Below are 16950 nucleotides of genomic sequence, written 5' to 3' on the forward strand. Positions count from 1 at the left end.
AATTAAAGGGCTTATCTGAATACCAACACTGAATTAGTAGTATAGATGGTAGAGAGCAATTCTGACAATTTTCTTTTTCTGAGGTAGTTAATTTCAACCCTCTCAGCTGTTTTCTGACATTTTATTGTAGGGGAGATACACAAATTGTGTTCAGACGGCAGTGTTCTAGCCTAGATAATATCTTTTAATTACAGAATGACTTTTTTTTTTAGCTTAGATGTTAACTAAAGCTAGATACAACTTATTTGAGCAGGAACTGTTGCTGGACTCTATCTATTTGAAGATTTTATAATACGGGATTCCCATTATCTGTCTGCACTAATCCTTAAACTTGGCTGCAGTCTAGCCAATGACCATAGTTAACCAGTTTAGCTAGGGTAGGGTTCCTGTCAGCCTTTAGAAAGCCAACTAGATAAAATGTACGTTCATTCTGTTTAGGAAAAACAAATAGCATTGAATTGGCACCTCACTTCTCAAAATTGTAGTGAGAACATCAGGTCACAGCTGGAAACAGAACAAACAATACAATCAGAAAATACTAATGAAAACTATGCCTCTCAAATTTAGATCCTAGAGAATGATGATAATAGATCTCAGGTACCTTACCTCATGTAACTGTCAGTGAAATGAGATGGTGGCTTGGGCCTAGGAAGAAATATACATCATATTCTTTATATTGTTTTTGGAAGCCTAAAGACATCAAATGCATTCAGATTAGGACAAGGCAGCAGCAACACCTGGAAAAATATGCTGTATTGGGGAATATGGGACCCAGCCTAGAGGAGACTAGGGAGGAGGACCATGCTCCCAAACCCTTATGTCCACTCATAATCCCATTATACAAGACAGAAGAGGATAGCCTGGTGTGATGTTAGCAAGGAATAGTCAGAAGATGGTGGAGCGTCTGGCTCTATTCCAGGGTTTTGAATAGTCTCAACTCCCAGCATCTTAACTCTCCTGCCTAACTCATGATCTCCCAGAAGAGGCACTGAAAATATTGGAAATTGATCATTTATAATTTTTGATTTTCAGCACTGCCTGACTAGTTTACTTCAGCCTCAATTTTTCTGTAAATTAAACAAATCACTTCAGTCATGATAGTCAAAACCTAACCTTCTGCTACATATTTCACAAAAATCATTTGAGGGAAATATTTTAATAGTTTTCAAAAACTTTTTGGGATCATTTTTTCTTATTCCTTGGCTTGTAAAGTCAGGTGGTTTGTTGTTGTGTGTCTAGCTGTCCATGGCTCTCAGGTAGCCATAGATATTACAGTACCCTAGCATAAATATTCGACTACAAGGAATAAAAGGGAAAAAGGGGATGTATGTAATTTACTATGATATGTGGCTCTTTAAGATACGACATATTATTGCATCTCTTCCATTTGTTTCTGCATTAATGTCATAATATATAGTTGTTTGAGCCTGATAGATAGTTGAGCGAGAATAATCTCTTTTCCAGCATCTTAGAATGACTCAGCTATTAAAAAGAAAGTGCAACCCCACTTCTTGATGTGGGAAGTACCTTACAGAAGGAATTGAATAAAGTGGATGATCCTTAGGAGTAGAAAGGTAGATTGAAGTGAATGAGAAGAGAGGTCTTTACACTTGGTAAAAGCAGTTACACCACCTATGGAGGTGTTTAAAAACAGATTTAAGGAGATCCTGAGAGAGCGTTGAAGGACGTGGAGGCAGCCTGAGTGGAGTACATGCTCAAGGAGATTAAAGTGAAGAGATGGAAATGAGTGAAGTTGTGAGAGAGGCCAGTGCTTGGAGAAGAGAATGTCTTGATCTGTGATCCAAAACTACTTCAAAGCCAAGAGAGGTTTGCTACAGTTACCCAATAGACCCACCCAAGCCTCTCCTATGTGTGTGGCATGTGTACTGGTAATTTTGCATGTCTCCCTTACCCACAGTGCAATTAAGAAAGACTTTTTTTTTCTCTGAATCATGTCATCCTATCGGCATGGGACTGGTCTCATTTAAGGTATATCTACAAAGCAAAAAAAGCTTTTCAGGGGCTAGCCTACTTGACTTAATTTGAATATAGCTAGCATGAGTACAAAGACTGGCAGGGTGAGCAAGCAGAGTATATACGTTAGGTGTGTGCTGGGTTTGTACTACCTGTGCCGAATCCTCATTGTGCTATTTTCAGTATTACTGTTAGCCACAGAATCAACATTCAAGCTAGTTAGGTTGACTAGCTTGTGTATAGATTTTTCTGTGCAGCAGTATCTGTACTGTGGCAGTGAGTAAGCAGGTAGGGTTAGTGAGCCTACTGACATGTAGTCTGGAAGGGATCTGAAGTCACTGCTAAGGGAGATGGAAGGATGAAGAACTAAGCCAATTACTAGTAAATAGTAGTTGAAGGATGGATCAGCTCTGTGGTATAAAGCAGATTAATAAGGTGCCACCTCATTTTTATGAAGGCTAGAATTACTTTATAGCTTTATTGTTATATAGCCTATGTCAAAGTAGCTATTTGACCCTGTGGAATGCACTTTATACTGTAGAACGTGTGTGAATGTGTGTGTTAAGTTTCCAGTGTAACTGCTTCTTTCAGACAGTGGTTTCAGGTTAGCTTCTGGAAGCTGTAGGAGGTGGTTTTTCCATATATAACAGATTTTAGAACAATATTTTGTATAAAATTTATAACTCAGTCATTAGAGAGAATTGGTTTTGCTACTTTTTTTTTAATTACAATAAATGACAAAGATTGAGTGGGGTCTGAATGCAGAGATTCTTATCTATACATTAAACAAAAAAACAACAAAATGCTCTCTGATCATAAGTTACCTAATTTGGTGCGTTTTTTCTTACATTAGTGTTTTGCTATGGCTCGTAGATTGCTATCAAAGTGCATGTTGGAATAAGATTGAAATATTTATTAGAAACTCTTTGTTCATTTTTTCTCATAAATACTCTGACCTCCCATCTTTCTGCCATTGGGTGAATTATATTATCTACAGCATCTAAAGTCATGGCCCTGGAGCATGTGAAACCAATATGTTGGGCCTTTTAAAGCTCAGTTATCTAGAAATAGATTTAAAAATGCCAGTTAACAAACATACATTGTGGCAACAGTGTTGATTAATTCTAACCATCTTTTTATTGCTAAACTTTATCCTCATAGTTATCACTTTTTAGTTAAGTGGTTAGTATGCTTGTTGCAACACTGTAGGCTTATATTTTATTTGGGTGACTATCTAGTGTTTTTATCCAAGAAATAAGTGTGACAGACAAACCAGTACCTCCGGATGTTCTCATGTTTCAGGTGTTGTTACATACATTCTGCAGGTATGTTATGCTGGGTGTTTTTGGATATGTAATACGTTCTGTTACACTGTGAATATTTGCCCATTGTAGCCATGAAAAATTGCTCTTTTAACACTGCTATACTAATCAAGCTTAAAAGATCCATAATTTTGTCCCGCAAGGAACTGAATGCGGTCAGTTAAGACAAACTTATTTGCATGCGTACTCTATTACATGGTTTCTTGGGTCTGGAAGAAAAAATGAGATGAAACATTTTCAGTAATCATGAGGCTAGAGTTGACTCTGTTTTAACAATAACAATTAGCTGATCTCCCTCCCCCCAGGAAATCTAATCAATTGTGCTCAATTACATGAGTGTAAATCAAAGTAATTTGGAGTCGCCAGCAGATTTACTCTACGTATACATTCATTTAAATAAGCAGGACTTACCCTGTGTTTATGTTTAAGGTTTATTTTTATAAATTAGAATTGATATTTGCACAGAGTGTAAGAAGACAGGGTTGTTTAATTACTATAATCTTAAACATTACACAAAACATTTCTCTTAACCTACAGGTACAGGTTGGACCTCCCTGGTCCAACTTCCCTGGACTAGACCAGTCCCAAACCAGGGAGTTTGCTAGGGAGGTCAATGAAGACCCAAGGGCACTTGGCCCGGCTCCTCTCCTAACTCCAGCTGGGTCTTCGGCCGCTGGTACCCTGCTGTCAACCTGGCTCCCCTACTGGCCACTGGGGTTCTCTGGTCTGGCAACATCCATGATTCTGCTGCCATAGTGTCCTCCCCCATCCCACCCCACCCCACCCCCCTATACATACACTGCTCCGTCCCCAAGGATGCCAGACCATAGATGTTGCCAGACCAGAGAGTCCCAGATTAGAAAGGTTCAACCTGTGGTCTGTTTTTTACTTTTGCATAATTTGAAGAGTTGTAGATCAAAATTTACAGAATTAATGTATTAATGACTCCTCATTATCACAGTATGCACTGTATTCTAAACCTTCAACCCCCGTTCCCATCAAAAGAAAAGTCTTAAGTATTTGCTACGTGAAAATAAGTCTATATAGTTCTTTTATCAAAACTCCTACAAGTGAATTCCTTCATAATTCACACACAAACAAAAAGACAACATTTTCAGTCTTTGCCTGCATCTTACTTGGGTTTTTAAGAGAGAACTCTTTAACATATTAAGTGAATCCAGGAAAGAAATATTGTGCATAATTGACTCTTTTTTTCTCTTTCTGTCCCTTACTCTTTCACAAAATCTCTTTTGTTTACTAGACTGCCCAAAGTTCTTTACATGAAATAAAGTAACTTTCTTCTGCTTACAGTGATGTCTAATTGATCATGAAAATAACGTCACCATACCATTGTGCCTGCATTGATGTTCCATAATGATGTCTATATTCAAACAAAGGATTTTGTAATGTTGTGGATTGGTCAAAATCTTATCATAATGTACTGGCTTGGTCTTGTTCTAGTGATATATAAGAAATTGTTCAATGTTTTTAAGAGTCTTATAACTTTCTCCCTGACTATTTGTAATAAAGCAATCACTCTCAAATGGTTACACCTAGTGTCAGTTTGATAATTGGCTTTAATATCTACTTTTCTGAGTGTGAAGGTATTAGCCAGGGCTTCAGTTAATGTGATTTTAAGTTCGCTAATAAAAAGTTCAAAGTTGGCTTTGTACAATAATCTTCATTTCAATTAGACTTACTTTAAAACACAAAGACTTTTTTTCTGATGTTTGCTTCCAAAAAAAAAAAAAAAAGGCACTTGACTGGTATGGTTTTGTTTTTTCCCCACTAAATATACAATTTCACAGATATATGTGGGCAATGTAGGGCTTCAGCTATTTCAATTTTGTCAATAATTTTGAAACATTACCCAATTATATCCAGTGAAATACTTATTGTGCTTAATAAAAAGAAAATGGAGGGGCATGATGCTGATTTATTTTTGCAACTATAAAGGACTGAACAGTAATAGAAAATATCATTGGTACATTAGCTGGCTGTTTTAATGCATATCTTGTTAGCTTTGTCATATGCATATATAGCACTTTCTAAAGAACTGTGGTTATGTAAATGAACAGAATTGATGGGTACAGAAATTATACCAGCACAACCTGAAAGGTTTAGAACTTCAGACCTATTAATACAGATACTAATGCATATTTCCCACCCACTTATTAGTTTTATTCAGTACTTGAGTAGGCACCATGTAAGAAGCAACGATCATAACATATTAGTCCAATCTGTATTTTATAAAGTTTATAGATTTTTTCTGGGGGAAAAATGGGCTTTTGAATTGTGTAACTTGAGTGATACAGTTGCATGTATAAATAAAACTCTATACTTACCTGAATATAAACTCATGAAAAAATAAATACTATTAATGCCATCATGTTTATTGAACTGCTTACTTTTACATATCCACTGTTCGTTTCTTCTGCAGTATTTTGCACACTTGGAACTATTCCTAACTTTGAGAAATGTAAGGAAATGTTTAGTTACATAATGCACTATATGAGCATGCAAATTGATAATTACTACGTAAGTATATATGAAGTACTATTCAGTATATAGCAACATTGCCTTTCCTTCCCATGCTGCAGTGATTGACCAGAGGACAGTATTCACTAAATAACAAACCTTAATAAGTCAAAACATTTCAAACATTTCTCCCAGCTCTTCATGGTTGGGAGCAGGGGGAAATGCCTTGGCTCAGGGCCATCCCCTTGGCATATGCAAAATATGCAGCAGCATACAAACCCAAATTTTGGATACTCCTACGCAGCTGCGTGTTCTTGTGTGCCTGAGGATATGCCTCTGCTGGTTCCTCTCTGACCGTTCCCTGAAGCTGCTCTCTCCTGTCTGCTTCAGGACGTCTCCCTCCTTCCCTCACATGCTCCTCTCAGCCAGCAGCAACTTGCTAGTGACGGCTCACTGCTGCTAGATTGGCAGTGGAGAGGAGGCCCCAGGGAAGTCCCTGAACCCTACTGGAAGCTGTATGAGGGAGGGAGTGACAAAGTCCCATGCTCCCAGCAGAACTTGCATGGGGGAAGCCCCAAACCCTCTGGCAACGCTACATTGTGTGTGGGGAGGGCTCATTTGCAATGGGCCCTATCATTTCTAAGGGCGACTCTGGCTTTGCTTCTCTTTAGTTCTACTCAAATTAAAATATTGCAATGAAGGCTGGACCACAATATTGTCCTAACAGCCAGAAGCAGGATGTAGAAGTTTTAAAAGAGTTTTCAGCCCAGATGGGCAGACCCAAGGCATTTGGAGAAGAATCTGAACTCCTTCTTACAACCTGAATCATACCTCTTGAATGACATTTCCCATTCCATCTGTTTCAAAATGCTGCCCTAAACATTTATGCTAGATAGCTCTAAAATATTATTGCCCTTACTTTTTAATTGCTTCTGTTAAATCCTTGATGCTTTTTATGCTATGAGGACTATATGTTGGGTTATCAGTACTTACTCTGTACTATATTTTTTCCTTTTTATCCAGAAAAATTTTCACCACGGTAATTGGCTGGTTTTTAGAAATGAAAAATCCCAGTAGATGAAAAGAACTACATATATTACAATCTTAATCCATTAAAATACTCTCCCCAAAATACAGGACTATAATTCTGTGCAGTTGGATTACTGGGTTCCTATCACATTTCTTTGTCCATAAAGATCATATTCTGTGTACAGGATATATTCTTTCAAACAATTGGGCAGTGGAAGGAATGTCATGAAGACAGAACAACGCAGACGCAAATGGCCCATGCATTTCCGAATCTTCAGACGACAAAGATGTTTCAAAGAACGTGGATTTGCTTAAAAAGAAAGAAAATTTGTTTTTTTACCAATCAAATAAGAAACAAGATATTTACTTTCCCTGAGAGCCCTAAGCAACATTTGAGAAACTTTAGCTTTGAACACATTCATTGAAATCACAGTGGGGCTTTCTGGGAGTAAGCTTGCACTTGTCAAGATATCAGGATCTGTTCCCTGGTAAGTGATCACCAAATCCATAAAAGTAACATTTTTGGAAAAGCCATTAACTGAGCCATTAGCCTAGTCTCTGTAAATTGAAGCTTGAAACACAAATTAACTAAAGTTTGAAGAAAAGCTTTGGCCAAGGGTAATTTAGGCCTGAAACAAAAATGGATTGTCTGTTGCCTCAGAAAGGCACAGAAGAAGAAGAGTAATAAGATTACAAGGAATGGTTAGTGTGTGAACTTTTCCCTATTATGCAGCAATCATTCTTGCCCCTTTATTTTTTTTTTAACAGCACTTGCATTCATTATTAAGAAAAAAATAAGGGGGCCAAATGAGCTAACAGCTCTATGTGACTAGACTAAAATAATGTAATTTGAAAGAAATTGCCAGTGTACTGAATTGCTTTATATAAAGAACAGTGTTTGATGCAGCAGTGATAAAGCAGGAACAAACCCTTTTCTTTTAGTCCTAAGCAACATAAAGTACAAATATATAGTTCTGTGGACTCAATATGCATTTAATTAAGCATCAATAGATATAATCTACTGCAGTTTTGTAACCAGGAAACTCTTTCACCACCCAAAGTGACATATTCTTACTGATGTGACTATTTTATATTGCAAACACTTCCAAGGCTTGTTGTATTTGAAAATTTTATTTTCATCTGAAGTTTAATTTTTGTTACAAGGATGGGCAGGACAAATCAATGCTGGCCCAGAAAAGTAGCCTAATTCTCAATGAATCGATAAAAGGTGGGTATCTAAATACTTTTGAGGATCTGGTCCAGTGTTGCAAATATGATATAGCTAATAAGCAAGCCAAAAAGTAGTATCATTTAGCATTTTGGATGTTTTAGAACTCTAGAAACCTGACACTTACTCAAAATGGAATTGATTTCTGGCCAGAGTGTCTGTTCCTTGAGAACTGCTTTCAGCTTATAGCAGATGCTGACATGATCAACATAATCTAGCATCACTCGCACTACCTTCCCAGAGAGGTGCTTCAGCCATGACAATGTTATCACTTCACAGAACTAAGAGATGGAAAAAAAGAAAATTTCAGAGTATAACATTTCTGTGATTCACCTCCCCCTTTCAAATTCTTTTGCAGAATGTAAGTAAATTCCCAGGGGAAAAAACCCCAGTAGTGGTGAGTGTTGTCTCTCTCAGAGGGTTGATTGGTTGTAAGAGAGTTCACATAAGTCCTCAGAAACAGAATATGAAAAACCAATGGCTAGTCTCTTAAGTTTGTCTGAACTAGCTTACAGCCATCATGAAATTATTTGGAAGTGAAGGTTATGTGCACATCAGTAAACTCATGTGTTACAATAATTTAAGGAAAAGTTTTTAGAACTGCAAATAGACCCTTGTGCCAACTGTACACCCGCATTTGTAGGTGTGAGACATAATTGTATTTTAATGAAAATATAAAGATGAACTGTGAAGCAAAACAATTTGTGTGGTTTAGTGCTTAACAATTCATAAAGACTGCCTCAAGTAATGTTTTTAACCTGTATTATAATATAAAAACCTGTCAAGCTTATAGTTTGTTCTCTTTGATAGAGGCCTTCTTTGGCATGATCATTGTGTGGTCTGAACTGCAATTTCACATTAAAGTATTTGAGTACTGCTGCTTCCTCCTAAATCATGTTTGAATGCAGGCATTGTTATTGGTGGGTGGTTGAGTGGCAGCTCAGGCTTCAGCTTCGTGGCATTCCAGTTCATGGGACATTATGGTTCTTTGATGTCCCAATGGGTGCTCCATTGTTGGTGACGGGTGGTCTCTGGAACTGCACATCGCAGCTTTTCTTAGCAGTTGACAGTTTGGGCTGCGCACACCTAGGAGGCGTCTTGCGCCACTGAGCTTGGTGCCTCGTGCGTGCGGCAGGCCAACCACCCCTTCAGTTTCTCTTCAACTGCCATCAGTCACATAGAGAGCTCTGATCTCTCTTGCCTCAGGCGTTTTCTCTCTTCACACATACTTGTTGCTTAATTGCCTTTTCCTTCTGGGCTATTGTCCTTAATTGACTACTAGTTACAGCTTCAAAGAATGAATAGCAAACAGAAAGAACAGGCTGTCCTAGCCTCAGTCCTGATGGACAGCTGCAGTGGCGGCAACTTTAATACCTCTCATACCCAGCCTTCACTCTTTCGGCCCGGCGTGTCTGTCTCTCTCTCTCTCTCTCTCTCAAAAAAAAAGAGAGAGAGAGAGAGAGAGAGAGAGAGTGAGAAAAGGAGAATAAGGCAGCATGAGAGTCAACGTCGCTCGGCATGCCCAGCCCTACAAGTTTTAAGAAATGTTTAAAATGTAATGAGCCCATGCCAGCCTCTGACGGGCATGAAGCATATGTAAGATGCTTGGGGGAAGCCCATGCCCCCCAAAAATGCGACCATTGGAAGAGCCTCAAGGCCAGAGCCTGGAAGGACCGTGAAATGGGGCTCCAAATGATTTCAGTTGACAGGGCGCTGCAACCATCAGATGAGCCCGAACCACTGGCAAAGCATGGAGACCTGAAATGCAGCTCTGTGTCTCCATTGCCCCATAAACAGAGCAGGGCAAGAGTCTCTCTGGCTAGCTCACTGCCAGAGAAGCCGTCCCCCAGACGGATCACCGGGGACACCTTACACTCGGCACCGAAGACTGCCATCGTAGCCGTAACTCACACTAGCTTGGAGCTGGCACACATGTCAATAGCATCACATGGACTGCACAGGCAGAAGCTGCTCCATCGCTGAAGCTGGCACCGCAGCATTCAGTGCCACAAAGGAACATTGAACCGCCTGCTAATCCTCAGCACCACCACCTCCTAAGCCATCACCTGCAGAGAAGCCCTCCGCATCAGAGGCTATAGTGCAGATGTGGCAGCATAAGAGCACAGCGCAAGCTGAAGCCAATTCTGTCTTAACAGTTGAAACCTACAGCGTTCAGCAGAGCTCCTCTCCCACATCCAGGGGGTCCCCCACAGTTAGTTGACTCTCCAGGTTCATTCTCACATGGCACGAGACCTCTGTTGACACAGAGGGATGTTGCAGTTACTGAATATGATCAGAAGAGTGTTTTCTCTAAACACTCATCCCCAACTACATCTCGTCAATTTCAGCAGTACTGTACCATGAAAGACCTCATTATTCTCATTGGTACCCGGAATGGTAGCATCCTCCTCCCTACTACTTTACCAGGTGGACACCGTGGGACTATAGGGAGCCACACAGACACCATCCAAGGGGCACAACTGTCTCACTTAGGAGACTCCCACCAGCCTCTCCATCTCACACCTTCCCACCTTTGCTGGACTTGGAAGAAGATAAGGGTCAAATTCCTGACGAGGGGAGTGTCACACAAGACCAGCAGGCATTGGAAGATAATTCGTCTCCACCCGTCGGGGATGCTGTAGTACCAGAAACATCAAACTCTTCAGACGACCTCAGACAATTCCAAGACCTTTTTAAGAGTAACCACCATCCAGGAGGTTCAACTCCAAGAAGTAAAAAAGAAACTATATCGCTTCCTAAAGAACATTAGCCCATCCTCTCAAGGAAGGATTGTTCTTCCTATTGATGGGGCAATAATGGAGGTATCTGACAACATTTAGCAGACACCTGCCTCCATCCAACCAACCTGCAAAAAGGGGACAAAGTACTTTGTCTCCCTCCTCCCCCAAGGACCTGGATTTTCTTCTTTCCCATCCCCAGCCAAACTCACTGGTGGTAGATGCAGCGAACCAACACTACAAGGCTTCCCAGATCAAATCTGCAAGCAATGAAAAAGAGTACAAGAAGCTAGACATCTTTGGCAGGAAGACCTACTCATCAGCCACACTGCAGCTTAGAATAGCAAACTATTCTGCACTGCTAGCTAATCATGACTTCGACAATTACTCTAAGATGGCTGAGCTCATGGAATATCTGCCTGCTTCCAAGAAGCCCATTCTCAGGGCGATCATCCACAAGGGACACACTATTGCCTGTACTTCTCTACTAGCAGCCATAGATGTTGCTGACATGGTGGCCAGAGCAACGGCAACTGCTGTCATGATGAGGAGAGCCTCATAGTTACATGCAGCAGAGGTGCCAAAAGAGCTACAGATTAAATTGGAAGACCTCCTTTTTGATAAACAAAAGCTGTTCACAGCGAACACAGAGGAGAGATCCTTCACAGCAGCAAGGACTCTCGCACCACGCTTCGCACCCTTGGCATGTACACACCACCATACCAGAGAAAGAAGCACACCCCTTACAACAGAAATAAGTACAGCTACTACAACCGCCCTCAGCAAAGAGCATACAAGTACAACTAATCCAGGCAGCGCGGCCCCAGAGGAAGCGCCCACCTCAAGCACGCTTCTCCAGATCACAGACCACCAAACAGCAGATTTGAGGAATTGGTTGAGGGTTTGCCCGACCTCCCCAACCATCCACCTTGTGTCTAGACTACAGGGTTTTGTCGACAAAACTATACCTGTGTCTACACTGCTGCTGAGTTCTGTCAACAGCTGTAAACCTCATTCTATGAGGAATAATGCCTTTTGTCGACAGAAGGCGTTATTGCATCTACACTGTCCTTTGCATCTACACTGTCATGTCGACAAAGCGGCTTGCTTTGTCGACAGAACTGGATGTAGTCTAGATGCTCTTTGTCGACAGTTTCTGTCAACAAAACTTGTTGACAAAAGCCTGTAATCTAGATGTACCCCCAGTATTAACAAGCCAGAAATGCATCTTTTCCCACAGATTATGCCTCTTTTTCCAACACTGGGATTCAGTAACATCAGATCGATGGGTGCTAGAGATCATCCACACGGGATACTTCATACCTTCACGTTATTTCCCCCACCTCCCTACCTTTCCTGGCTCTCTTCAGGGACCCCTCTCACGAGACTCTTCTCAGGCAAGAAATTGACCACCTCCTCTAGATAGGTGCAGTAGAGAGGGTACCCAAACCCTACAAAGGAAGAGGGTTCTATTTGACCTACTTTCTCACCTAAAAGCATATGACTGATTTTGGATCTTGGCAAACTAAACAAATTCCTGTGCAAACAATGTTACAACATGGTCACACTGGACAGGGGGGACTGGCTTGCAGCCCTTGACCTATAAGATGCATACTTCCACATCACGATACAGCCCTCATCCAGATGTTACCTCCGTTTCATGGTTGGGGATGACCATTTTCAGCATACGGTTCTCCCCTTCAGACTTTCTTTGGCCCCCCGCATTTTCTCAAAGGTACTCGCAGTTGCGGCAGCTTATCTTAGGCAACGGGGTCGTCATTTTTCTGTATCTCAATGATTGCCTCATCATGGGTCGATCACGAGCGGCGACATATGAGATGGTGTTACCTACCAGCCCTGTGCTTTTGGGAGCTAGGGAGTGACATTCATGGAAAACCATCTCCCCCCCTCCCCTTCCCCTCAGCCTTTTCTGGAATCAGACAAAGCAATGAAAAGGCCAGGGAAAACACACCTAAACTGCTTCAGACAAGGGTGATACAATTAGGGAAACACCCCAGCCTCATCTGCATTAAAGATGGAACAGATGGACATCGCATTAGCATACAGAATGGAGAGCAGCTCTTCCAAGACAAGAACCGCAGTGAACTATGGGACACCAAAAGCAGAGAAGCACTGCCTGATGGGAAATCCCTGCTCCAGATGCTAATGAACCCATGCCTGCTCACACCCAAATTAGTCATTATCAGACCAATTCTAGTAACGATCCTATTGACATCTAAAATACTGAAACTGCCTAGTTGCATTGTGAGCTCGTTCAAGGAACATCACCCATAACCAGGGGTGATCAGTCTCTATTGTTTCTCCTCTTTCTCTTTGAACTATCCCTATAAAAACGCCTATCCTTGCCCCAAGAAAAACTGTTCTGATACCTGGACTTAAACTGCATGGCTACGTCTACACTGGCATGATTTTCCGGAAATGCTTTTAACGGAAAAGTTTTTTCGGAAAAACACATCTAGATTGGCAGGACGCTTTTCCACAAAAGCACTTTTTACGGAAAAGTGTCCGTGGCCAATCTAGATGCGCTTTTCCGCAAAAAAGCCCCGATTGCCATATTCGCGATCAGGGCTTTTTTGCGGAAAACAAATCTCTACACTGGCCCTTTTGCACAAAAGTTTTTCAGAAAAAGACTTTTGCCCAAACGGGAGCAGCATAGTATTTCCGCAAAAGCACTGACAATCTTACATGAGATCGTCAGTGCTTTTGCGGAAATTCAAGCGGCCAGTGTAGACAGCTGGCAAGTTTTTCCGCAAAAGCAGATGATTTTGCGGAAAAACTTGCCAGTCTAGACACAGCCCATCAGTTCCCTTGAGACTTCTTCATCTCCTGTCTGATCATGCTGGGGGCTCTGTTCTGCTTTTCTCTTGCCCTCTGGACCCCCGGCTACCATCATCATCTGGGAACCCCGATCAGTGCAAGCTCCGTGGAGTGGTGAGGTCTCTCTCTCGCTCTCTCTTCCTCCCATCAACTATCTCTCTAAGCATAGCCTCCTGACTCTGCCCTTTGTAAACTGTTATATGGTTACCTAACATTTGGAATCAGTTTCAATTTAGATTTAATATTGTAATTGTTAGATTTAATATTGTAGCTTTTTGATATCCATTCACTACTCAGAAATAAATAACTTTCATTGTTAAGCTGGTTGCTTCTCTCTCTTTCTTCCTCTTTTGCTCACTCTTCCTTAAGGGGTGTTGTTTTGGCTTCCCCATTCGTTCTGCAACAACGCTTCTTGTACCCAAGCAAAAGATCCCTGTAGTGCCCAAAATCCTGTGGGGTTTGCTCATCATGTGATTTACCAGTGAATGACTGTGTTTTAAAGTGAGGATAGGGGGTGCTGAACCTGGGGGCTTATGAGAATGGCAGCTTAAAGTGCTGTTTAATCCAGTCCACGGAGTCCAAAGGCATATGCGGGTGCAGTGTGGCATTGCTGTGAAACCCAGTCAGCTGAGTCCAGGGACATATGAGGGGGTCAGCTTGTGAGTGCTGAGTACCCAGTCCTCTCAGACAGTGCTCTGAGTAGTGGGTGTGTGTGTCTGTGTGTGTTGTCAAGGTGGTAAGAACCCCATCTTGAGGAACCTAGTTCTTGCAGGAGAGCTCCAGTGGGAGGGGGACTTGGCAGCAGGGAGAATTCAGCTCCATACGAGAGCACAAGTAAGCACCAACAGCACACCTATAGAATTGTTAACCTTCCCCCAGTCCCGTAAGAGTAACCCGATAAATGAGCATACCCCAGAGTATTGGACAAATCTGGTAACAATGGTCTCCAAAACCAGATGCCTGTTTGATTACCGTGGACTCATCATAAATGAACAGAAGTCAACTTGCGAACTGACTCAAGACATGGAATTAATCGGCGCTCTCCTCGATTCTATATCAGCCCCGGCATCCTAACCAAACCAACAATTCAATGTACTTTGGATTCATGGTTGGAGTAGTCACTACCGTGCATACCTGCCTCCAGTTGCTGGGCCACATGGCAGCTACTACATATGTTGCCCACTATGCACATCTACATTTCCGCGCTATGGAGCACTAGCTGACTACAAGCCTTACTCAATACTCTCTCAGGAAGCAAGTCACTGTCCCGGCACGTGTACTAGACTCTCTCAAGTGGTGGACTGCACACCACAACCTCCTCGGAGGAGTTCCCTTCCTGCAGCCCAAACCATAAGTTTAAATTACCACAGATGCCTCATTAACAGGATGGGGAGCAACGTACAACAACACACAGTGCAGGGAAGGTGGTCATCGCACGAAGCTGTTACACATCAATTTTCTCAAACTCCGAATGGTCAGGAATGCATGCAGACACTTTGCTCCCACCATTACAAACTGCGCTGTACGGATCCTAACAGACAACACAATGACCATGTTCTATATAAATAGGCAGGGCAGTGCGCACTCTTGATCCTTTTGTGCAGAAGCTATCCATCTTTGATGCATCCAGCGTGGAATTGTCTTCGAATCATCTTACATGGAGTCAACCGTGTCATGGCAGATACTCTGAGTCACAGTTTTACAGATCACGAGTTGGAATAACACCCCATGGTTATGGAATCTATCTTCCGCAGGTGAGACTACCCCGTAATAGATCTTTTGGCAACCAAGGACAAATCCAAGTGTTGCTGATTTTGTTCTCAAGCAGGACTGGGCGAGGGATCCATGGGCGATGCGTTCCTAATAGTCTGGAACAAACCTCTACCCTACGCATTTTCCCCCAGTCCCACTATTCCCAGGATCCTGCACAAAATTCGATTAGACACAGCTCGAGTCATTTTAATAATCCCATCATGGACCAGACAGACTTGATTCCTGTACCTTGGTTCCTGTCAGTCAAGCCACTTCTCCCACTACTATCTCAACACGACTTTCTGTCTCAAAACGGGGGCAAACTACTTCACCGCCTATACCTTCATGCCTGACTTCTCTATGGTTTCCTGGGTGCCAAATCCCAATGTTCAGAACAAGTGAGAACTGTCCTCCTCCATAGTAGAAGGCCATCCACTTGAAAGACTCAACCTGCATAAATGGAAACAGTTCGCGTACTGGTGCTAATGGACACAGGTCAATCCCTACGTGGCCTCTCTCCATCTGATCCTAGACTATGGGTACCATTTGGCTACTGGAGGAAACTGAGCAGGTGAGCAATATGATTTACATGGTATTCTGAGATTACACCCAAAATTGACCCCCAAAGTTATCTCAGGGAAACTTTGTCCCTATGGCAAATTATGTAAGGCAGATCAGCCATAAGGCCCCCCCCCCCAGTTTACCCTTTTTTCCTGATGAGGTGGTGATAACCAGAGAGACAACCTTCATTGACAACTGAACTAAGGAGTATGAAGCCAAGAGTTTGAACAGCCTTTGTTAATGCTTTACAGGTCTACACTTTCAACTACCATATGGAGGAAGTTTCATTATTGGAGGAAAGATTCTGATGACCTTTTAGAAAGCATACTGTAACGGGATGGATAAAGATCAAGTGGTTGGTCTCCAGAGACAAAAGGCACGGATAGCTGCTAAGTGCACCTACAGAGAGCAGAGATAATCCTGAAGTTTTTAAGGAGAGAAGGTAGTTCAAAATGGTAGGGATGTCAGCACCCTCTTAGGTTATTGGAAAATGCTGGTACCACATGGAAAACTTTTCCCACTTCGCTGTGTAGAACTTCTCTGTGGAATCCTAAGGATGGATTATACTACCTCCAAATATACCTTTTCTAGGTTGTCATCCATTTAATCCCCACAAGGGATGCTGGTGTGAGATATTTGAGCATGTCTTTGTCCTGGGTCACAAGATCCAGGAAGAGTTGAATTCAGATGGTAATGCTGACATCTGGAGACTGCTGGCAAACTAGAATAGTCTTGGAAATATGGGAACAATCAATATCACAAATACTCCCTGTTACCTGATAGTCAGCAGAACTCAAGGTAAGAAAAGAATGGATGGGAAAATCTACCTTAGTGGACCCAAACATTGAACTAGATATGTCTTCCCTCTGGAGCAGTATATCAGGAATTTCCTATTATTTCTCAGATGCAAAGAGGTTCCAAGATGGGAAACCCCACTGCTGAACTATGTCCTATACTACCAACTCGTGTAGCTGCCATTCATGATCCATGGAGAGGGCTGTCTGCTAACATGCTGTATACCCCTGGGAGA

The 16950-nt window shown here is 41.9% G+C and overlaps 1 protein-coding gene across 2 annotated transcripts in view; it reads right to left on the bottom strand.

Moving 5' to 3' along the window:
* Nucleotides 1-5037: 5037 nt before the first annotated feature.
* The window catches only part of ASB14 (ankyrin repeat and SOCS box containing 14), a 33322-nt gene continuing 21409 nt past the window's right edge, over nucleotides 5038-16950 (bottom strand). For both annotated transcript variants that reach the window (XM_089781207.1, XM_025188578.3), the window contains 2 exons: nucleotides 8159-8312; nucleotides 5038-7113 (listed from right to left, as the gene is read on the bottom strand). In XM_089781207.1, coding sequence (XP_089637333.1) covers nucleotides 6935-7113; nucleotides 8159-8312 — 333 coding nt within the window. In that variant the 3' untranslated portion in view covers nucleotides 5038-6934. The remainder of the gene's footprint in view (nucleotides 7114-8158; nucleotides 8313-16950) is intronic.

Source organism: Pelodiscus sinensis, chromosome 11 (assembly GCF_052426305.1).
Source record: "Pelodiscus sinensis isolate ZL-2025 chromosome 11, ASM5242630v1, whole genome shotgun sequence".
Lineage (NCBI taxonomy): Eukaryota > Metazoa > Chordata > Testudines > Trionychidae > Pelodiscus > Pelodiscus sinensis.